The sequence below is a fragment of the Nyctibius grandis genome, chromosome 15, assembly GCF_013368605.1.
Source record: "Nyctibius grandis isolate bNycGra1 chromosome 15, bNycGra1.pri, whole genome shotgun sequence".
NCBI classification, from domain to species: domain Eukaryota; kingdom Metazoa; phylum Chordata; class Aves; order Nyctibiiformes; family Nyctibiidae; genus Nyctibius; species Nyctibius grandis.
The window spans coordinates 2,514,549-2,538,740 of record NC_090672.1 but is presented as its reverse complement, the minus strand read 5'-3'; the positions used below and the strand labels follow the sequence as shown (position 1 = coordinate 2,538,740).

The following is a 24,192-nucleotide window of genomic DNA, read 5'->3' as shown; positions in this document are numbered from 1 at the left end:
CTGTCAAACGCCAAAGTGGACTCTAGGACTAAATCAAAAGGCAGACTCCCCCACCACAACATCTACATCAACCCCACAAGGCCTAATGGAGCCACAGCAAGAGTATCAGTCCAAAAACATCACCTGCCTCAGTTTAAAGACTTAGGATGAAGGAGGATCAGCCTCAACACTATAGAGGCTCTTTCTTCATATTGGCAAAGACTTTCCTGGTCACTGTTTCATATGGGAAAGGGTAGGATTTGCCGCAGTTCTTTGAAGAGGTACATCAAAAGGCATTGCCAAAGATGAAAATTTAGGGGCATTACAGTCACAATACACCATTGCATCATTCATCAACCATGTCTGAAAGCCCAGCTGAAACACAGCTTCCAGTACAAGACTGTGATGAAGTGACAATCTCACCCACATCTATGAAAAAAGGTCTGCACCACATTTATCTCAGTGAGCACTGGGAGCCTCCAGTAATTTTGCTTAATCTTTTATATGAGGTTCTGAATTTACAAGAGATTCAGTCTGGGTATCTGGCCAGAAAGGGAACCCTGGTATTATTTGGGTCCTTATGTTCTGCAGTGTTGTGACAATCTCCACAGCATCTCCTTTGACTGGTAATTTTGATGCCCAACAGGGTGTTGAACTTGGAGTTGTCGAAGAGGTTTCAGTTCTCTGTCTAGCATTCTTCCCTCCTGCAGGGTTGGGAATTGCTGTGAATTTTATTTCGTTTTGAAAGAGGGCAGTTCTTGACTCCAGTCTGCTTCAGCCTCCAGCTGCTTTGCTCATGGCTTACAGCGCATGACTTCTATGGGCTTGTGGCACCAAACCCAGGACCTGCTGAGGCCTGGTCATGCTTGGTCATTGCAACCCCCAACCTGCCCACAGCCAGCCTTGAAAGGAGAGACCCAGACCAGAGCAGGGAGAGGGGAAGGATGGCCTCTCTCAGTGCACTCCCTGTTCCTGCTCTCCCCGTGTTTCTCCTCTAATAGGGCGCCTGCACTTGAGGTTCTGCACTTCATCTTGTTCATAAAACTGATGCTAGGCAGAATACTTGGCCTAGCTCGAGCGTGACCCACGGCTATAAATCTGCACTGCTCCCCCTACTTACGCCCCCACGGAGATGCTGTCACTGCCCATTTTGAGTTGAAAAACCAAACATGACATTTCCCAGGTGCAGATGTGTTTGTCTCCCCTCCCTTGCAGACTTCCTTGGCTTCTCTCTCTTTTTGAAGAGAAGGAGATTTAGCAGGCTCTCCTCCTGGACGGAAACATGGAGGCAACAGCTGGGCTGGGCCAGAGGGACTGCTCTGACACCTGGGGGGAGACGACTGGCTGTGGCACTCCAGCCACCCCATCAACCGTCCAGGCTGAGGAGTGGGGCTGGAGGTCTTGCCTTGCCCCAGGAGGACTCCAGAGGAAACCAGTTTTCCCTATCCCAGCACTGAGGTGGTGGGGAGGATGGGGAAGGTTTCCTGGTGCTCACTGGCTGCAGGAAGAGCTTCATGAGGCAGAGAAACGGGTTGTGAGAGGAGGATAGTGAGAAGATCAGACAAGCTGGAAAGCTGATCTTGTGGCAAGACACTAAACTGAGCTCCAGTGCTTCTTCCCTTCCTGCATGCATCCCATACAACCACTAATGCAGCTTCTGCTGCACAGCCCTACAAGTGGTCACTCTTAAGGGAGATAACATTCTGGGGCCACAGCATGAGTGGAATCTAGGGGACCTTATAGACCTCTGATCTTTATGAAAGGGTAGGCAAAATACAGCACAACTGAGCATCAAGTTTTTGGACTCCAAATGCTTCCAACCACTTGTAAGTCGCTATCCAATACCAGTTATTTCATATAAAAACTTGAAAATGTCCCAGATGTGTGATCCATAGAAGCAAAAACTATTAAACTCCTATTACTACTAATATGCTACTAAAACTAATTACAAGGAGGCTATCTTTAGTTCAGAAACCCCTAAATTACAGAGAATACACCAGCCAGCTATTGCCACATGATTGACCTATACTCAAACACCTCCCAGGGAATCTGATGCTGCTCAGGTTGGAAACAGGATCCACCACCAACAGGTCCTCTCTTCTAACCAGTACGGCCAGTCTAAGGGCCAGTTGCAGAGCCTGAGGCTGGGATTCATCCCCATTTATTGCTGGTATTTTAACTGATGCCCATTTTAGTTGCCTGGCTGCTCTGGCCTTCATTAGCAGCCACGAAGGGAGGAAGGATTTCCAAGAAGGAAATTCAGAGTGCAAAGGGAAATATCTTCCCACTTCCCAACCAACGTGTCCATGATTCTGCAACCACATCACCATAAGCACAGGTCAAGGATGGCAGCAGTCATTTAAGTGAGTGTTACCTGGAGACAGTAAGCCCTGACAACACACCACTATGAGCTTTCTGCAGCCTGGGGACTGCAGGTTCTTGGGTGATGGCAGCAGTACTAAGCAGCCATGTCCTGGAGTAGTGTCCATACAATGTACTCTGGCTGGCCATGTGCCGCCCTGACCAACTCATGGGGACAGAAGTATTCCCAAACCCTGCTGCTGTGGCAGCCCTGTGTGACTTTTATAGCTTATTGTCTGCTCGAGCACCAGATTTTCTTCCATCTCAGTGCTACGTGGAGGTGGGTCTTATATCTGCAGCTGGTGCTAGAAGACTCCTCTTTAGATTGCACAGTGATAAGAGGTGACTGGGGCTCTTTATTACATTGCTTAATGAGCTGATGACACTTTTACGAATGAAGAAAGTCCCGAGATGATTAGACTTCTTGATTCTTCAGAGATGCCAAGACTCCCTCCTGACTAACAAACACCATTCATATTCTTCTCGGTAGCTGAAATCTTTGCAGTACACTTTGTCTTCCTGCCCTCCACCAAAAATGTCCTCTCCTTCTGACCAGCCTGAAGTCAGATGTGGGAATATCCTTGTGTTCCTTTTGGTGGGAAACTTTGGCTTCTCTCACACAGGATGGGAGGCTCCCAAAACAGAGGTGTCCATGGCACTGTGGATTGGAGCCTCCCAGGCTGGGATGGGAGAGCGAGTCTGGATATCGTCTGATCTTTTATTAAGGTCAGGAGAGGGATGCGGGATGAGGTGTGCACAAAGGCACTGCTGTGTATGGCTTTGCAAGAGCCAATCCTACCTCCTTAATGGATAAGACGGCTTTGAAAGAGCGAGTTAAGTGTGCCAGGGTATATGAAGACTTTGTGAGGGGCTTTTCTAAAATCCCACACAAGAGGCTGTTAAGGAAACCTGGTAACCAGAGGATAAGAGGCAAATTCCCATCTTAAAACCAGCCTCGAGTAGCAGAGACAAAGAGTTTGAACCCTGCAAGGCTTGGCATGCAAGGAGGTGAACAGCGCCTGGGGCGCAGTCATAATTAAAAATAATAACATTGAGCACTTTCAAAGCACTTGGTAAACATGATTAACTAATTAGTCAACTCTTTACTAATTAACCAGTCACAGGACTGGTGTTGCTCAATATGTTTAATGATCCGGAGAGCAGTTGAATAGCTGGGGGCAACGTCTGCGGAGGACGCGGTAGCTGCGTAGGGGATTGACGAGGAGGCTGAGATGAGCTCACAGCAGGAATGGGGCTCGGACAGGAGGCGATGCTTACCCTGGGCATGGGCTGGACCCTCTGATCGTGCCAAAGCCAGAGCTGTCATCTTCTCCTCCTCCCCTGGCAATCCCCTCACCACCTCTCGCCCTCCTCTTGGGATAGGGGACTCTGTGCATCTCCCATAGACGCCCGTGGTTAACGTTTATAGCTATTCAGGCACAGCAAGAGGCAGATGGAAATTTTCAGGTATACCTGGACCCAGTCCAGTCTGAGATCAGGCTGAGCTAAATGTGCACCCCCCGAAATGCCATGCACCTCAAACTTTATGTTAATGCTCCCCAACACAGTGAGGATGAGTCTTCTCTCTCTTCCCTTCCAGTAAACCAAGAATTGGAGTAACATCAGAGTAGGACTGGGGAGAAGAAGAGAGCAGTAGGACCATGGAGCCTCTCTGGTTGCCATTGCGTTGCTAATCGGTCAGTTCCCCCACTCATGCCTCAGTTTCCCCAGGGCAGGTACTGTACGTGTGCTGTGATGGCATGCTTAGATATCCTAGTATCAATTTTTTTTAACCAGGGCTGCAGCTGGAAGTTTACCCACAAACTGAGTGAAAAAGATCTCCCCAAAAGACACATGGGGCTGGTTTTAACCCTACTGCTCATGAGAGCCCCGCACCTTTCTCTCTCCATGTGAGCCCCTGCCTTCTTCTGCCCACACACACAAATCCCAGCAGGCTGTTCTTAAAGACTCTTCTGGTGGCACCAGGCTGTCTCTATTGCCTGTGACAGGTATTACACCGAAGGGAAAGCTGCTCTTGGCTGATGGCTCCAGCACATCCCAGAGCCTTGCAGAGCACCTTCACGCCCCTGCCATGATCCTGCTAGTGAATGCCACCTTTGGGGGCTAACTTTAAGTATTTCCTAGCTGTAATTTGGGTATTTACTGTCCTGGAGTCTCAGAATCCAATTCGCCGTGTAATTAAACATTGCATTTCACAGCATCACAGATGCATCTAGAACAGATCTGTATGGCTGTGCCCATAGCTGTTATTAAACCATCTCATCACACAGCTCCTTCTTCCCCAGCACCAGGAGGAGTTTATTCCCTGCAGGAGAGATCTGCCAGGACCGAGGGAGCACCACACAATGCCAGAGGGTGCTGAGCAGGGCTGAGCCACCAGTTTCCCAGTGCTGTTTTTCCTGGAGTAGCTGGGAAGTGCTGAGCTTTTTGTGGGACCTGCAAACCTGCAGCACTCTCACACTTCACCCAGCACTGGTGGGCTCACATGGCCAGACAGCATTTCAGCCCCTGCTACAGCCTCTTACAAGACACTTGCAAGAAAAACCAAGCTATGGAGAAGGTCTGACCTTGGAGCTGTTCACTTGGAACACCATTGGCTGGATGAGCTTTTTCCATCAGATGTCCCCAGCAAGTTGGGGAAGGGCACCCAGTGCTTTGCAGGGAAGACAGAGGACTGGGATGGGACCTGGCAGCTCTGCATGATGTGATGGTACTGGGTGCTCTGCTCTTGGTGGTGGAGCATCCCACCTTGCTGGAGTCATCACAGAGTGCCTGAGAAAAGCATCCTCTCTGTTTTCTCCTAGCTGGCTCCTGGAGAATGAAGGCCCAACACTGGGCAAGCGGCTCCCGGCTGAATACCAGCTTGCCGTTGTGGTAGTGAAAGTTTCCAACTGCAAACACTTGATTCTGCAGTTACCAAGAGAGAAAGAAAGAAAATTCTCCCATGCAGAACAGTGTTTCGAGGTCAATAGAGAAAACCCTGTGGCTTGAATACCCAATCTGGGGAGATTCGGGAGCCTGGCAGGGAGGCTTGGGGTCTGGGTGTCTGCGTTGTCACACTTGTAGCCAGGTTACCATGGCTCATCCGCAGTGCATCCACACCCCGGGGGTCCGCTGCTTGCCTGCATTCAATGGGCTCCCGCTCTTCCAGCATTGAGAAGGACAGTTGATTTGCAGAAGAAAAGAGAGTCCTTAGTGGTCCTGTCATGTCATCGCCCCGGGGGTTCACAAAGGATTGTGGGTGCAACCCAAAAAGGGGCTGCCCACGCTGCCCCACAGCCCCCCAGGCATGGCCCGGGGACCCGCTGCCTGTGGGCACGGCACCCGCTCCCCTGCCCAGGAAGGGCTGCTGCACCCAGCGGTGGCCAGGGACCCACCTCGCCCCGCTCAGCCAGGCTCGGACACAGCTCAGTCCCTTGGGTGGCCTCTCTGGGTGTCCCACAAAGGGGACCTGAAGCACAGCAGCAAGTGGTGAGGACACAGAAATGGCCAGGTAGCCTTAAATCCCTGGGTTCAGTTAGCATCACTCCATGCACAGGAGCGTCTGGGTGCCTGGTGCTGGGGCAGAGGGAGCGCTGGGACCTTGGTGCCTTCAGAGACATGGCTCAAAAGACACCAAAGCAGCCAGGAGGGACACAGGGACCCTACTTTTTGGAGTTTTCTTCCCAAACGCTTGAGCTGAGACCCAGAACAGGGTATCCAGTGGGGATGCTCAGGCCATGGGTGCTGCTCAGTCTCTGCAGGACACCCCGGCTGCCCCGTCTGTCCATCCCGCGGACAGGGACCCTCGCTCCGCTCTCTTCAGTGCTCCCCTCCACCAAGCCCTGTCGGTGTTTGCAGCTGCTGGGGGAGGGGAGTTGGGTGCTTCGGCCACGTCTGCCCACCCCTTTCCCCTCCTCCTGGGGGGATGAGAACTGAAATAAAAGATCCATTTCTTTAGAAAACCAGGCCTGACTATGGAAAGGGTCCCCGTATCCACGCAGCTCTCCCGGCCTCCCTGTTTAGTAATCTCACTTCTGGGCCTGAATTCATTCAGACGTTGCGAAGGATTAGCTGACCTTTCTTTCAGCGCTTGGTAAGCCGGGGATGTTAAAGCTTCCCAAAAATTAAACTCTCAGGGGGCTTTCTCTGAGGCTGGGAGCCTGGAGAGCTGCTCAGCGGCTGCGGCTGCTTCCCCGGCATCTGCCCCGGGGTAGGGACAGTCCTGTCCCTTCATCCCCCCCGAAAGCGCTCGGATCCATGCGCAGCCTTAACACCTGGCTGCACGGTTCTGGTGCGGGGTGAAACCAGCTGGGTTTCTGTCCTACAACACAGTTTGGCACCATGAGAGGATGGAGTAAGGGAAAATGTGAGCCCATGAGCCTGGGAGCTGAGATTTGGGGAGGTGGGTGAAAACTGTCTGAGAACGGACAGTGCTGTCACAGCTAACGGGTGGCACAAGCTGCTCTTGCCTTTGTGAGGGAGCATTCACTCTGAAACCTAACAATGACTTGTAGCTTGGGTAGCATTTTGCTGCCTTAGGTCTCAAGCTGGGACTGAGCGTGAGGATTTATTTTAAGCTCCCAAGTGCAGATGTGACGCAGTGACATACAGAGTACTTCCCGCAGAGGTGGAATTGGGCATACGATGAGGCTGCACTCCCCTGACCAAGTGAATCTGATTCTCTGAGCTGCTCTTTGCTGGATGCGTAGGAGATGCGGGAAAATTCCCTTCTTTTTTCACATTTTTGCTATCAAATTTTCCCCTGACAGTGAATCTCACTATACCAAGGTATAAGCAGAAAGGGCAGCACTATCAAAGCTTGTTTTGTCTCCCTGCAGCCTGGGACACAGAGCTGGGCACTCCAAGGGAGGTGAAATTGCTGGTGCTCCCATTCGAGGACCCTGAGAAACCAGCTGGAGCTGTGGGGGAGCTGGTGGCTGCGTGGCCCGTGCCCCACCACCCTGCGAAATGCTTTGGGCTGCCTTTGGGGAGCCCTCCTGCTGCAAGGGGGGGCTTGCAAGGATGACCCCCCCACCCCGGCAGTCAGGGCAGCCAAACTCCTGGAGGCAGCACCTTCCCTGTTTGGTTTCAGCCTCTCCCATTCGGGGTTATGTTGTTGCATCTGGCAGAACAGGAGCAAATTCATCAGCACAAGAAAAGCTCGCGTGCAGCCAAGCCCAACCTTCTGCCCAAACCCAGGCGGGGAGAACAAATTGCACAGGGGGAGAGCAGGGCTTCATCCAAAGCCCACGGAAACCAGTGGTGAAACTAGAAAATTATTTCTCCTCCTCCCACTTGCTTTCTCTCTCCGTCTCATTTGAACTGAAGCTGTTTGCACGCAGACAGAAGCTGCTGCAGCAGCAGCATCTGAGCCACGCAGATCCTGACTCCAGCAAACCCATTGCTGTTCTCCTCTTCTTTCCACCCACTTAAACGCAGTTATTTTACAGAAGCTGTGAGGGGGACGAGGGGATGCCTTTGTTATCCCTTTAAATTGCTTGTTTAAAGGGGCAGCCAGCTTCTAACGGGGCTAATTTTATAGGCACCATAACCCGATGCGAGAAGTTTCTTTTACGACTCTCCACTCCCCCTGTCTCGAGCAGGAGCAAGGGCTGCGGCCGAAGCCCCGGGGAGTTTGCACAGATCTGCCAGTTCACCGGCGGAAAAAAAGGCATTGGTAATTCGCAAAAATAAAACTGTCTTATGAGATATAAATTAGATTATTGCTCTGGGGAGATGAGCTGCTCTGCTCACCCACGGGGCTGCCGCCGTCGGATAGCATCTGTTGCAATTACAGGTTCTTCCAGCAAAAATGACCTCCCAAATATTTCAGCAGCAGCTGGAGCACGCACAAACACTCGATGTTCTTTCTACGACTGAACAGCGAGTGCTTGGTCTGTGCTAAATTGCTAGCTGGTGGCCCCAGCTCCTCTGAGAACTGGGGGCCAGGGGGGTCCAAGGTCCCCTCGCTGAAGGGAACAGGGTCCAGATTGTCACCTTGCAGCAGGCGCTGGAGGCTGAGCTTGTCTCTCTTCATGGGTTTGTACAGTGCAAAGTGCACCCTTGGCACTAGATCAGCACTATTAATTGCCCGTGAGAGGAAGCATATAATCAGCCTTCAATGCTGTATAATTACGCAGAAATTACCAGAAGAAATTAATTCCAAAAGGTGAACATATGGGCTGCAACGCTGAAGCTGAAGCTGGATTTTGCCTCTGGTTACTGCCACTCATAACTGAGGGCAGAATCTAGGCCAAAAGTGTGTTTTCTAGCTCGTGATTTATTGTACCAAAATGGAGCTGGTAATGAAAACCGTGCTCCGCTTAATACACAGGCAACTTCCAACAAAAATGCCAGCAGGAACTCTTTCTTCTCCTTCTTGCGTTACAGCTGCCCGTCAGCAGAGGATCTATGAGCTTGGCTCTCCTGCCGTGGCCGTGGGGAGAGGCACCACCACACCACGAAACCCCAGCGCTCGCTGGCACCAGGCTCAGTGACCGGGCACCCCGACATGCCCCCTGCCAGCCCCCAGCCAGCCCCGGACCCTCCTCTGCCTCTTCCCCATCTCCCCCATGCTCTCACGCTTTCCCCAACCTGAGCAGGGCTGAGCCTGTATTGTACATGATTTCAGAAAGCAAATAAAAACCCACCTTAATTGCAGACTATTTCAGCAAGCAAATAAAACCCAGGCTCTATGACTATGTATTTTGGCACACCGGTCTCCAAAATAGTCCCCATGAGCTGGGTCCATTGTGCCGAACATGCCCCACTTTGCTGCATCACTGACCCATTCAACCCAAACCATGTGGGTGCTGAGCACCCAACGCAGCACCCAAAGCCAATGGAGCCATATGGAGTGAGAGCTTTGCTCCTTCCTGGCTCAACCTGCTGCTTCCTAGCCTTGAAAATGACATTTTTTTATTGCGTGCATGAAAGAGCAGGACACCTCCCCTCTTCTTGCTGAGAGCAGCAGGTGGAGAAAGCTCTAAGGAAGCCCAACGGCAGCGAAGGGACCCTACAGCCCTTCTGACCCCCCTCTTGCAAACACGGGGCAACCTGTGGGAAACCACTGGGAGATGGCTGAGTGCCACGGCTGAGCCCCTTCGCTGCAAACGGGAATTCATTTGCATGCCAAAGTTGTAGTCGGGCGCTTTACAACACGGTGCAAGCATATAAATGTATTTGAATCTTCAGCATCGCCCAGCCGTCATCTGCCAGCACACTCCCCTTAAAGAAAATCCCTCCAGGGGGGTTGGTGGAAGGGGGTCCCAAATAAAAGATGCCCAAAAGAAACCTCAGGTCCCAAGGGCAGCAAAATGATGGAGAGCTGAAACGCATCAAATTCAGGCACACGGCGTATCTGCGGCAGAGTTTTCCCGGCCAAAACCGTGCGTGCCAGCGGCAACAGGAAGCTCATGGGCTGTGTGACAAGTGTTGTGGCCTCTCCTTAGCTCTCTTACTGCCTCAATGGGTCCCGGGTGACTCTGCAATCAAGGTCCCATTCAAGCCAGGAAGGGTTGAATCCCGGGGATATGTGTTAGGCCAGCACTTTCCACTTCTCTTTCAGTTCATGGACACCTATAAATTTTCCAGAGACAGTGGTACAGTACATGCCTCCGCTGCAGCCACTTTCACAGACTCCTTAAAAGTAGTCCAGGACCCTGAGAAATTAATTATATTAAGCAATTAACAGTGATGCACGTGAGTTCATGGACCTTCTCGTTGCCAAGGACCAGAGTACAAACTATATCACCCCTAGTCAAGGCAAGCGAGTCAAATTATTGGCGATAAATACATTTATTCCAAATGTTGACCCGCTTTCCATCCCTTTATTTAACACAGCTGCTCTAAAGCTGGGTTAGAATAAAGGGAAAATAAAGTCTGTGAGTCTTCATGCCTCCCTGGTTCTCTCAGCAGAGCTGGCTGAATTCTCGTTACTATTATTAGTGTTGGGATTGTTGTTGTTATTATTATTGTTATGATTATATGCATTTCATTCTCTTTTGTGTAATGAATAATTTATGACTCTGTCTCGATCCCCTTTCAATGGATTCACTATCCAGGGAGACTTGCTGAATAATTTGGATCATTCGTTTTCAAGTGCGTGGGCTGCCGACAAATTGTTCGCTTTTCATTGCTGGGGACATTCATTGGTCACCCAAATCAGGGGATTGCTTTGGTCGCCCCAAGCACGTGATGCACCGTCTGGGGTTTTGTCGGGATTTTTTTTTTTTCTTTTCTTGATTGGGTGAAACTTGGTGAAGTGGAGCCTAACAAATAACTCGTTTGGGGGGGTGGTTAAATCGGTTTGCCAAATTTTTGTGAACGTTTGGTGGTTTCGCAGAGGCTTGCGAGGAATGAATGTTACGGAGTGTATTAAACGTTATTTAATGCTATAAAGGCGTTGCTATTTTTGCTGTTTGATTTAATCAAAACTATTATACAGCTGATTACTAAGCTTTTGCTTACTCAGTGCTAACTAGAGAAATATTGTGATCTTAGACCTGGCTTCTTCTTTGCTTAAAATCCTGGGGAAAAGTGAATTTTCAAGCAGCTTGCATTTGGGGATCTTTTTCCCTTTAAAATCAAATGAATGTCTCTATTAACCTGGCTGTGTCCACCAGGACTGGTTTCGGGACCCTGCGGTGCCATGATCCATGGTCCATCCCACAAAAGCAGCCTCCCCTCAGCCCCGGACAGGCTCCGAGCTCGACAGACACATCCCCGGGCACGCACACGGCGCAGCAAGGACAAGCGCTGCTCCTCGCTCTGCTGCTGGACCACGGGATGGAGAGAGTTGACACATCACCGCTGGTACCCGCAGTTTGTCGGGGAGGTCCCAACTTGGGCAAATCTCAGCAGATTTGCTGCCAGCTCCATGAAAATCATTAGGACATGCCATGCTCAGCTGCAGAATGAACCGATAGCAAAGTCCACAGACCTCCTGATCCTCACCCAGACAATGCACCATGCTCAGAAATGCCACAGGCTAAATCCAGGTTCACCCGGGAGTTAACAGGGCTGTGCATCACCGCTCCACCTCAGACCTTCCCGGCATGGCATGGTGTGATTGCAACGCTGTAGACGCAGAGCATCCAACTCCCTGCACCACGACAGCCGCAGAGGACAACCTCATGGTCCCCAGGGCCCGGAGCCGGAGGGGCTCGTCCCCTCCCTGCCCCGCTGCCTGCACTGCCTTGCAGCCCCGATTTACGAGCGGCGTGTGAAGGACAGGCACTGGGCCGCTGGGCTGAACAATGCGGGAATATTAGCCGAGTTACAAAAACAAACAAACCAAACCCCGCTGGGAGCCCGTTTCATTTATCTTCTTTTGTCCAGTTTTGCTTCAGCGTGAAAGTCGCCCTTTCAAGTCCAGCAGTTGTGTTCCAGCCCCGGCGGGTAGCTGCTCCAAAGCGTTACACTGAGAGCTTCCCAATGGCATGTTTGCACAGTTCAATTCATTTCTAAATATTCAGTGGAGTTTCCCTCCCTCTTTACCCTCCCAGGACTTTTTGCCCAAGAGCTGAGGGTGTAAAGCACGGGGCCAGGGATACTGGTGCACACAGCCTTTGTGTGCAAACACAAGCTGCTGTTTGTATTTGCCTTCACACTGTCAGAGCTCAATTGTGTGCGATGCAATACTGGCTACCAGTCTGCTTTCAATATCTGCTCGGCCATCCCTGCTGCCAGAGGGACGCTCCCCCTCCCCGGCCGCTTTGAAGCAAAAAGCGATTTAATTTCATGAGTCTTTCGGTAATCACGTTACGATCTCCAACATTAACCAGAACTGACTCCCTATTGCAAAAGGGCGGGCGGACAACCGAGTAAACAGCCTGGCTCGGGACCGCCCTGCGACGCCAGAGGAAGGCGAAATGCACGATGGCTGCCTGGCTGGTTCTGCGCCGCTTATCAGATGAGGGTGGAAAATAACAGCCTCTTGCCAGCACCGGGACGGAGCAGCCGGCTTTGGCCATCCCAAGGATGCTCTAAGGGCTGCTCTGCTCACCTCGTGCACCACGACGGCTGATTTTTAAAACCAGGCCTCTTTCTCCTATCTGTAGCTCTACTCATCATTTACCTTCCTTCTTCCCTGTTCTATGTACAGTGTCCTGATACCTCTGTCACATCCCTCAGGACCGGATTTGGTTCTGGGACAGGTCCTTCTGGTTATGCATTACTACATGCTGTGGTGGCCGGTGGTCCAGGGAGAGCCAGGACCTCCCTGCCTGGGGAGCGGCGTCTAGGGAAGGTCTAGCATGGAGAAGAGGAGGCTGAGATCAGGCAGATTCAGGTCTCGCCTGCCTGCGCTGCCTCTTCCTCTTCCCTCCTCACCTCCCTGCATGCATGGCTCAGCTCTTCCCAGAGCATCTCCCGACCAACCAGAGATCATACGCTAGAACCTGAAGGAAAGTACTTCTGGGGCCGTGAGAGCAAACCAAGGTGCTGCCGGGCACTGGGCAATCCCCAGTGGGTGTAAAAAAAATCCCTTTTTCCCATCAGGTGCGTTGTCCTTGCTCTCTCCATCCACTAAGACTGGACCCTCAATATCCAGATGGCTGACATTAAGGGACATGTATTCACCCCCATGGAGCTGCCAGGAAAATAGTCATATTCAGTCAAAACGGAGCATGAATCCCGATAACCCACGCGGCGCCGCAGAGTGCAGCCTGGCAGGGATCAGGGTGATGGATGGGGAAGATGACATGGACTCCTCACCATCTTCCCATCCAAAGCTGTGAACCTGGAATACACAGGCGTGTGTTAAGATGACGTTGGGGGACAGAACAGCTGGGCTTCGCCTCGCGCTGACTGGGAGCTCGCAGACCCAGCATGGATGTGGCACGCAGCCCGGAGAGCGAGCCGCGCAAAGTGGGGACTGCTGAGCCAGCAGCTCTCCTCCTGCCTTTCTTCCCTAATTCCCACCTGGAACGGGAGGGGAAAGAAATTGCCCCCCACTCCCTAGTGCCCTGAGGAACTGGGAAATGCTCCTCCCGCTCCATCACACACCATCATCGAATCTGTGTCTACTTCTCCACCATCAGAACGCGTTTCCCATCCCAGTAGTTCCCCGCAGCAAGTCAAAAAGAATAAATTTGCTGTAAAACAAACCCGCAGAGCCTGGCTGCTCCCAGCCTGCGCCAGTGCCCTGGGCTGCTCCCACTCCTCGCGCTGGTTTTGCCCTTTTCCAGGTGAATTTTGGGGGTGCTGGGTGTAGGCTCCTGGCTCACCACCCTCCTCTCCCCAAACAGGGGAGATGCAGCAGCTTTGACCCTCAAGCAGGGAAACAGTTTGTCCCCGAGACACCTCCGAGGCTGCTCACCCCCACCTGCACCGGCATTCCCGCTCGCCTGCCCACACGACCTTTCTCGCTGCTCATTTTTGGCAGAAGATGGCAAAGGTCTCCTGGGCTCATCCTTCACCTTTACCAGCTCCGCCATCCCCAGAGGCACATCACAGGAGCAGGGCTGGGGGCTGCGGCTCCCCACGCAGCACCCCGGGGCACCCTGCCCCTGTGCCGGGCTCAGCACGAGAGGGGATCCCTCTCCAGGTGATATCACAACCTGGGTGACAGCGGCCAGCGGGCAAAGCCAGAGGTCCCTGCCAGCCCATAACCCTCCGTGAAATAATTTAGAAAGACCCTGTGCTTCCAGGAGAATGTGACACAGAGGGTTTTCCCTTCCCCAGCCTCCCAGCCTCTGTCAAGGAGGGAGATGCAGATACGATTTTCAATCCTCCCATCATTTACAAGACACTTTGAAAAAGTTTGAAGGGAAAACTCCTGCCTGCACCCTCCCTGCTTTCACAGCTGTGCGTGGGACATGAAACTGGGCTCTTTCCCTATCTATTGCTTGCTTTGCTTGCTGCACTCCCCAGCACCACTTTGCACAGATGCATGTGGTGAGCAGCAGCGATGTTGTGCTCAGTTTGCGCTGTCGGTGCAGCAGTCCCTCCAGTGCCAGCTGAGACCTCGGCGCGCCCAGCACCATCCTTACAGTCTCTCTGGCCATATCACTCTATCAGTTTTTAAACTCCAGCCTCCACTAAAACCAGTGCTGTTCAAAATCAATCCATAAATCCAGCTCCCAGCTGAGCTGCGTGCCTCCTCCATCCCCGACCCACTGCTGACGTGGGTGCTCGTGCTCTCCTGGGTCAGAACCTGTTTCTTTAGTATCTACCAAAAAAAAAAAGCAAGATTTTTCCCTCCCCACCAGTTAATCCCCTGCCTTCTGATGAGCCTAACGCAAACTCCCAGCCGGTGTGTGGCTGAGCCCCTTCGTGCCGCTGATCTCTGCTGCAAACACAGGCTGGGATGGAGCGAGAGCAGCCGAGCCCCCGACTCCGCTCCCCCCAACAGCCTCCCCGGCTGCACCGGCTCAGAGCAGGAAAAGCCTCCCTGTCTCCTTATCAGTCTCCAGGGTATCCTAATCCCCCTATAAATGAAAGCTATTATACAGATATCTTTTTAAAAGCCTGCCCATCATTTCAGCCAGGCAGCCCCGTCCCAGCCACCGGGATTTTTAGGAGCATGGTTATTGGGGGTGACATATTGCCACCGGACAGAACCGAGCTGGCACCTGGTGAGGATCTGGCCTGTTTCTTTACAAGCTGTACTTTAATTTGCACTCAGGCACAGACCCGTCTCCTCCGTAACGCGGGGCTGCAGAGCCAGGCTGAGCCCCGCGGCCGTGCCAGGCCCCCCGGCTCTGCCATGCTGCCTTGCGGGAAGCAGCGGGGATCTGGCAGGGATGCTCGGGAAGGGCAGCTCGGGTCATGCAAAGAAAATGTCCCCCCGCTGACTGCAGCAGCAGAGGCCAAACGGCAGCCACCGCTGCGGAGACACCCTGGGGAACGGAGCAGATGTAACTGCTGGGCTCTGCCACTGCCAAACCCCTTCCTCGGGTCTAAGCTGTCTGTGCCGGCTGGTTCTGGCAGCAAACCCTCTCCCTGCTCTGCTGCTGCCTGAAAAAACGGGAGGACCTGTTTGGTGCAATCGTGAACATGCTGCAAATAAATGATCCAGGTGGGGTTGAGTCTGGGGGCTATGCAGCCCCCCCCCCCATGTATCGAGGGCTCAGCCCTGCTGCAATGAGGGCTGGTGCGTCCTGTGCTGGAGGCAGCTGTGTCAGTGCTTTCCAGGAAAGGCTGGATGTGGTTATTTGCTGGGTCCTGGGGCTGGTTTGGGTTTGTTTCTGCCGTTTGACAGCAACACGGGGCAAAATGATGTACAACCTCTGCAATGCTGTGAAGGTAACCAGCTGGTTCCAGTCGTCCTGACCCAAGATCTCTGCATGTCCCCCAAGGCAAAACTGGCTGGGGAAGAAACTCATCACAGCACCCCAAAATCCTCCAGAAGATGCCCAGGAGAACTCTGCTTCCACAGCCAAACCCCGGCACACAATAGCCCATAATAAGCACAAGAGCCTCCAAAAACACTGTACGAAAAAGCAGGGCATCCCAAAAGGGAGGCAGGAGAGACCTAGGGCCAAAGAAGACAGCATCCCTCCGTGGTCAGAAAGTCCGTCCCCTGTCCCTGAGGACGAAGGGGAGATACATTAAGAATACAAAGACAGGCTCACGCGTCCCAGCTGCCCCCACTTCACGGGCCAGGTGGGAAAACCAGAACCCCGAGAGTGTTTTTACGAGCAAGATCCCTACAGGCAGCGGAGATTCAAGAGCCCTCGTGTGCGCTTCTTGCTCCGTCCGCGGAGAGGCAGCACGTCCCCCCGGGGCGGTCACGGGGACTTTGCCGAAGCGAGGACAGCGTAGGCTGAATAAGGCTGACATGCTTTGGCCCAGAAAGAGGAGGGCAGAGATTAGCTGTGGACAAGCTCAAGGGAAGGCAAGTGTCCAACCCCGGAGTGCCAAGCCTGGTTTTGTTTTAGCCTTAACTGCGCTTTTTTGTTTGTTTGTTTGTTGGTGTAAAAACCTTTCTGTTGGAAATCAGTTTAACTTTAAGCTTCCTGAGAATAAAAGCCTGTGAGAAAGCTCTGCCCATGCAAGACCCGCTTGGGAGGCTACAATGGGAGTCTCGGCAGCTTACGGGCCCATATTTCTATGGCTACAGCACCCATCTGCTCAGCAACACAGCGGTACCCACAGCTCGTGCAATTCCCCATGCAGAACAACCCGCCGGGAGCTGAACCAGGGCTGGGGTGCAAAGGACCTGCGGCTCCATGGATGGCACATGGTGCCGTGAGCGGTCCAGCCCGCACAGGGTCTGTTCCAGTTGCTGGCTGGTGCCGTGTCGCTGGTGAAGCTGCCCCAGTTGCAGTGTTTCCCTAGACACGAGGATGCTATGCTACTGCTTCATGCCTTTCTTAGCCCAAGTCCAAAGCATTCTGCACAGCCCCCCTTTACTCTCTATAAATGGGGAAACTGAGGCACGAGACAAGCCTGGATCTCAGAAATGATGAGTATCCCTACTATCATCAGAAGGTAACGGGCAGTAGCAGCACACAGCAGCTCCGAAATCCACCTGTCAGCCTTGTCTGGCTGGCTCAAGCCCCAGGCAGCAGCATCCCTCTTGGATGGGAGGAGGGTGCTACACCCTAGGGATCCTGTGTGGGCACCCTGGGGTTTCTGCACTGGCACCCTGGGGGTCCTGTATGGGCACCTTGGAAATCCTGCTCAGAGCCTCTTTGCTCAGGTAAGAAATGTCGCCGCTTTACAAGGCAAGAAGGGATGCTTGCAACCTTCCCTGTCCCTCTGGAGGGTAAACTCTGGGAACATTCAGACCCCTCTTCTCCTCACAGAGGGATTTACTAAGGCACTTAAGTCCTCCATCTGACTCCCATCCCACCATGGTGCCCAGAACCGAAGGTGAAGAGGGTGCAATGAACGCGCCCTTGCTTGGCCAGGTCACTGCCAGCTCTGCTGGTCCTACCCACACTCCACCTCCCACTCTGCTGCAGACAGAGCCCTCTCTTCCTCCATCCGCCTCTGAGACAGACCATTTGCAAAAGCCCTGAATCACCACAGGAGAGGAGAAGACAGAAAGGGCATCTCCCACCAACCCAGTCCTTCCTGGTCTGATGGGTCTCAGCCACTGTGAACCATTGGTGGCCCCAGGACTTGCCCTGACTCCCCGCTCTGCTGCATGCTCCCAGGGTGCCTCGACCCCTGTGGACAGGCATCGGGGGCTGCTTGCCCAGATGAGCAACATCTGCAGGCACGCTCTGGTGGGCCCGAAGCCATCGTCACCACCAGCTTGACTCCTTGTTCCATTCGGAGGCCAAGGGGAATGGGAAGGAACCATCTGTTAGGGCTACCCAACACCCCACTGTGCCGACCCTGGGGAAAACGGTCACAGACGGGATGAGAACCACGAAGGCTTTTTAAGCGTAGATGATTAATGCAGGCCAAAGAAAAGGGATCACCTAAATTTAATGAGGGACACCAAGAACTCCCTGGGATGAAACCCTACAGTCCTTACATCCCTCTGCAGGACCAGAGCAAGAAGAGCTCGTTGCTGTGGAAGGATTCGATTTCCCTGGTTGTGGTGAGGGTGGAGGGGAGCCCACCGGCTGTTTTATTAAGCACTGCCCTGCAAATACCTCCCTGATGGCCACTGAGGTGATAAAGCCCCAGGTCTGTCTGGAAGGAAGTTTTTCATTGGGAGCGTTTGGCAGACTGTTCTCTGGTCCCCTCCTTGTCTGAGATGAAGTTTCCTTTTAGCCGGAGGAGAGACTTGCTCGCAGATTGCTCTGACATGAGACACATCCCAGCCTGGGAACCCTACTGCAGCGCGCACCGCGGAGCAGAGCCTGTCTGACACCAGGCTTCGCGCGGCTTGTGCCAAATCCCCTATCTGAGAACACAATGTGTTTCCTTTCTCTCACTGCAATCGCACTTGTTATTGTTAAACACTCTCTAGGCATCGCATAGGGCCAAAATCCGAGAGGCGCCCAGCACCTGCAAACCCCATTGACGTCAGGCGCAGTGCAGGTGCCGGGCGCATCTCCCCAGCCCCGCGGGGGAAAGGGCTGCGATGCACCAGAGCCGGGACTGGGAACGGAGTCTGGAGGTCGTTCTCAAAGCGCTTGTCAGCGGGCTGCAGCCTCGGTTTGTCTAGTACTGTTTTCTCCAGCCAAGGCAAATGCAAAGGTATTTTATGTAAACCAAAGGGAGTTTTCGAAAGCAGTGCTTGTCCGTGTTCATTTCCAGCACTCAAAATAACACCACAGTTCATGAGAAATTGTGAAATGGTGTCAACTGCATTTATTGATGTCGCTAAATCCGGTCGAAGCCCCTGCCTGCATTTTCATGTGTCCACACAAGCTCATCAGCAGTTGAGCTCTGATGGTATTTTAGTTCAGGCCTTTTCCAGCTGCAATCTCTTCTCACAGGGGAGCTGGAAGCTTCATCAGGACAAACTGGATTGGAGACACGGGGCTTAGGCTGGACCGATGCTGAGCGAACGGAGCTGTCCCGACGGCGCTGGAGAGAAGGAGGATAGAGAACAGACCTCCAAGCTTGTCTCCAAGCTGTGTCCTCCCTGGAGCATGTTAGCTCCCAGGCGCCCGGCCAAAGCCGGACTGTAAGGCCAAGCTCTACGTGGATGAGTTATTTGCCAGGTAAAGTTGATGGGAACCCGAATCTGGGAAAAGCTCTGCTAGCCGGGCTCCTTCTGCAGGAGCACGTCCCTGTCCTCTCCGTGTCCTCTCCATGTGCAGTGCCCGGGCTCTTGCAGGCAGCAAGAAGTGATAAAGAAAAATTAGATCTGGCTGGCGAAAAACGTTCCCGTGGGAAATTTTGACTTTTTGTCAGAAACTCCAGCGCGTTTCTTTTTCAGCCCCAAATAAGCATGAATAGGAACAAAGATTCGGTTTTGGCAGGGGGAATGGGCTTACCAAAGAAAACACCCAAATTTTTAAGCAAAGCAGACACATTCTGTCATTTTTCTCCCTGGCTGAAAAAAAAACCAACAATTTGCCAGAAAGAAAAAAAAGAGCAAATTCAGTGGAAAAAAAAAATTTAATCAATTCTTACACCACTGCCTGGGGCAAATTCAGCTAATTTGGCTAATTCACCTACCCCCTCACCACTGCTGCTCAGGAGGGTCTGGTCTCCTCTGGCTTCCCTCTCAAGAGGCTGAAGATCCCTCCAGTGTACAGCCGGCAACATCACCACCAGCTCAGCGCTCGTCCCCTGCCTCTGCCCACCAAGGCTGGGTCCACAGCCCTCGGGTGACCGCAAAGCCTGACTTTCTCTCCGGATTTAGGAGTGAAAGCAGGGTGGGCCGATGGTCCTGAGCAAGCGGGTGGGAGCTGAATAGGGTTATTGTGATCTTTATCTAGGGGGATTACTTCCAGGCGGTGTGGGCTTGGCAGGGCAACGCAATTGTTTGGCCGTGGTTGGTTTTGCAGCCTGATAGGTATGGCCCCAGGGAACGTGTAGAAGAAACGAGCTGGGGGAAAATTATTTTATGGTAGCTTCATTCTTGCAAAACATTCACTTCCCAGCAAAGTCGGCGGAAAAGGGAAAAAAAAACCTTGTGTGATTTTCGTTTGCAGAAGTCTGACACGGCTGGGACTGTGCAGGGTCTGAAATGCAAAGCCTGGCGCAGAAGTCGCACATTTTACTGGAAACTGGGAACTTGTTTCCTTTTTATTGGAAGTAAATTGGAAGGGAGCGGGATGGTAAGTGCGCGGGGCCAGCATAGTAACTGAAGGGAAACATTTTCAGCAGCACTTCAGAACCTTGCAGAGTAGACCAAGGATCCGACAGCACCCTGTGATCGCACCAAATGTTATGGCATCGCCGATAGCGGTAACTGCACCAGGGAACTCGTCCTGCCCGTGAGATGGGACTGAGGCGTGGGGGGAGCTGAACCGCTCCGGCTCCCCTGGACCTGCTGCTGGGGAAGAGGCAGCGCTGGACCCGCCCTGGGGGGAATAACGAAGACGGGGAGTCCCATCCCCGAGCGCCACCGGGCAGAGGGACCCCGCCGGGACAAGAAGCAAAGAAAACACGGAGATAAATCCCATCTCGGTGCTGTTGGCACATCCGAGCGGCACCCACCGCCTTCCCCTCCGGGAAACGGCATCTCCCCGCCGCTTCCCCACGCCCGCTCCGCCCCGACGGGAGCCGCAGCCCGGCGGGGAGCGGAGGCTCCGGGCCGGGGCAGAGCATCCCCCCCGTTGCCGGGACCCCCGCACCTTCCCCCGGCGCCTCCAACGCGTGTGCCCCGGTGCCACCGGGCTGCAGGAGCGGGCCCCCCTCTCCCCGCCACATAACCCAGGCTTGGCCGTGCCTCGGGGCTGAAGGCGCCGGCGAAGAAATTACGCTCTCTGCAAGGGACACATCTGATTGTGATTTTTGGGGAAAAAAAAAAGGAGAAGGGAAAAAAAAAAAAGCCCAACCCCGGCGTCTCGGCGAGGTTTTTTTTTCCTATCGTCGGAGCTGCAAATATTTTGGAAGACGGGGCCGTGTTTTCCGTGTCAATAAGGCGGCGGCGGCGGGCGGTGGGTGTCGGGGACGCGCTCCGCGGGGCCGGGGTGTCCCGGCGCGGAGAGCCGAGCCGAGCCCGGGGCGCATCCCAGACCCCGGGGCTGGGTCACCCCCAGCCACCGGCACATGGCTGATCCCAGGCGCTGGCACTGGCCCCCTAAACCGCGGCGAGGAGCGGACCGGCAGCGCACGGGGATCCCGGTGGGGAGCAGGGGGTGGAAGATCGGGGGGAGCCGTCGGCGGGATGTGCGGGGACTCAAGGGTAAGAGCACCCCAAACCCTTCACCCTTGGCCACCCCAGGCAGAGGTGAGAGACGCCCCGTCTCCCCTCGGGGACAGCCCGGAGGCTGGGGCTCGCTTACAGCCAGGACGGCGCGGGTTTCTCGCCCGAGAAGGAGTGAACCGGCTACTTCCCGGTTCTCGTTTGGCCTTGGGGCTCGTTCAAGTCCCCGCCGCCCCACCACCGGCCCTCGGGGCTGCCCGCAGCCCCTGAGGCTTTGCCGAGCTGCCCTCCCCAGCGCCCGGCTGCCTTCTCCCTCCGGGGAGAACCGGAGCCCGTCCCCGTCCCGTCCGGCCACGGAACCGCTCGGGCGAGCTGGAGGTTTTGCGGCGGGACTCTGAGCCGGTGTCCCGGGGAAGGGAGCAGGGCTGCCGGCGAGCTCCAGGACCCCTCGACCGGATCCCGCTGCGGGAGCCCCGGCCGGGAGCTGCCCGGGACGGGAGACCCTTCCCAGCCAGCCAGGGCTCCTCAGCGCTTCTCCGGACACGAACGGGGTTTTCCCAGGCTCCTGAGTGTCCCTTCTCCCCTCTCCTGAGCTCCTTGGTGTCCCCCGCCCCGCGCTTCCGAGTCTCCCGCTGTCCCCTGCTCTGAGCTCCAGAGTCCCCCGGTGTCCCCTGCCTTGCTCTCCCGGGTGCCTCCGGTGTCCCCTGTCCCACGCCTCCGGGGCTCTCGGTATCCCCTGCCCCAAATTCCTGTGCCTCGCCGTCCCGTGCCCGGTGGTTCCCAGTCCCCCGTGTCCCCCGCTCTGCACCTCAGAGTCCCTCAGTGTTGTCACCAGTGCGTTCCTGGGTGCCTCAGTGTCCCCTGCCTTGCGCTGCTGGGCGCCTCGGTGTACCGTCCCCTTCTCCGCGCTTCTGGGTCCCTCGCTGTCCCCTTCCTTGCCCTATGCTCCCGAGTGTCCTCGCCTTGTCCTGTTCTCCGTCTCCCTGCGTGTCCCTGTCCCGTTCCCTGTGTCCTTGGATGTCCCTGTCCCGTTCCCCGTGTCCCTGGATGTCCCCGCGCTTCTCGCCGTGTCCCTGGATGTCCCCGTGCCTTTCACTCCCTATCCCTGAAGATCCTCTGCCGGGTCCTAGATGTCCCCATGCCTTTTGCTTCCCGTTCCCTGACGGGTCCTGGATGTCCCCGTGCCTTTTGCTCTCTATTCCCCGCCGGGTCCCTTACCGAGTCCTGGATGTCCCCCTGCCTTTCGCTCCCCGTCCCTTGCCTGGTCCTTCGCTCTCCCCTCCCTCTCCCTGCCCTTCCAGGGACCCCAGCGCCCTCTCCCCGTCCTTCCCCCCGTGTCTTGCCGGAGTGTCCGTGCCCGCGGCGTGGGGACTCACCCACGCACTCGTTGGCCTCCCGGGCCGTCGCTCTCTGCCAGGGCCGGTCGTAGTGGAAGGGCTTGCAGCGGTCGCACTCGGGACCGGCCGTGTTGTGCTTGCAGTCGCACACCAAGCTGTCGTCGCGGTCGCGGACGCAGCGCGACGCGTGGCCGTTGCATTTGCAGCGCCCGCCGACCTGCAAGTCGGAGACGGCGTAGAAGTAGGAATCACGGGCCAGCTCGGAGTCATCCTCGCTCTCGTCGCCGAAGGTGTGGAGGCGGTTGAAGGTCACCCTGATGTCGGTGGCCGTCACCCAGTCCTGCAGCACGGGCGAGTTGTCGAAGTCGTGGGCGGTGGGGCGGCCGTCCAGGGTGCTGAAGGCGATGAGGCCGCCGGAGAGGGGCCGCACGTCGGTGTGCGAGTCGGTGCAGACCGCCTCCTGCTCGTTCTGCTTCGTGATGGTGGCGCGGCTGGGCTTGTTGTACATCTTGCGGCACTGCGTGGAGTAGAACTGAAAGGGCACCCAGGTCTTACCGTAGTCCATGGACTTGTGGATGGCCATGGACTCGGGGCGCGGCGAGCAGAACTGCAGGCTGACGTAGGTCACCTCGAATTTCTTGCCCAGGGACAGGGTGAGGGTGACGTTATGGGGGTACTGGACGTAGCTGTCGGACTGCCAGCAGGTCAGGTTGTGCGGGTTGTTGAGGTCGGTGAGGAAGGAGGGCGGGTGGGCGCGCTTGGGGTCGGAGGCGTTGCAGAGGTGGCAGGAGCGGACCTGCTCCTCGCCCTTCTCCGTCACCACGCAGTACCGCGACGGCGGCTTCCCGCAGGTGCTCGACACCTTCACCTCCTTCCCGAAGGCCGAGTTGACGAAGTCGGGGATGCAGCGGCGGGGCAGCCCGTGCTCGTCGTAGCAGGGGTCGGGCTGAGCCGTCTGCACGGCGAACATGCTTACGCCGTGGAAACCGCCGCGCAGGGGCTGCGCCAGCCACGCCGCCGCCAGCAGCAGGGCCAGCGGCGCCTCCGCGCCCCTCCGCGGCATCCTGCGCAACCTCCGCGCGGCCTGGGGAGAGGAGGGAGGGGAGCCGCCGCTTCAGCGCGCAGCTCCGCGGGGCGACTTGGCCGACGGTGCAGCGGTTTCAGAGAGCCCGGAGCATCGCCCGCCCCGCGGCCAGCCCCGCGGAGAAAGGGGAGAGGGAGGCGGCGGCGGCACCACAAAAGTGCGGCGGGGCGGCGGGGCTGGGTCCCGCCTGCCTCCCGCCCCGGCCCTCGCACGGAGAATGACTGGCGGTCCCAGCCCCCGCCGCGTTTGAGGTCATGCTAAAGGAGTGACATCGCGCTCAAGGAACAGAACAACGACATCCACTGGCGGCTCAGCCAGAGACACGCACAGGCCTCGGGGAGGGCGCGGGGGGGGGGAAGGGATGGGAGAGGGACGGCGCCCGCCCCGACACCACGGCGATGGGCGTCAGCGCTGCCGCGGGGCTCCCGAGCCACCTCGAGGAGCCATGGAAGGACCCTCCTCCTTCTCGCCCCCGCTGTGTCCCGACGGGGCTGGGGGAGGCTAGGGGTGCCTGCGCTCCAGCAGCTGGGGATGCTCCGTGAGCATGGGGCGGGGAGAGAGGGGGGGGAGCGGCCGGGAAGAGCCCCCCGCCTCCCCCCGCCTACCTGTGGGGACGACGAGAGGGACAGGATCGGGTCCTCCCCCAGCTGGTCGCTGCTGGCCTTCCCTTCTTTACCAGAGCCCCTCAGCTGGATTGGGAGCGGGGTCCGGGGCAGAGCCACCGCCCAGCGCAGGAGTCCGCAGCCCACCTGGGC

The 24,192-nt window shown here is 55.5% G+C and overlaps 1 protein-coding gene across 1 annotated transcript in view; it reads right to left on the bottom strand.

The window, feature by feature from the left end:
- NTN1 (netrin 1) overlaps nt 1-23,416 on the bottom strand; it is a 104,823-nt gene extending 81,407 nt beyond the window's left edge. The window contains exon 1 of the mRNA XM_068413435.1: nt 22,393-23,416. Within this exon, the coding sequence (XP_068269536.1) occupies nt 22,393-23,416 (1,024 nt within the window). The remainder of the gene's footprint in view (nt 1-22,392) is intronic.
- Between the last annotated feature and the right edge of the window lie 776 nt (nt 23,417-24,192).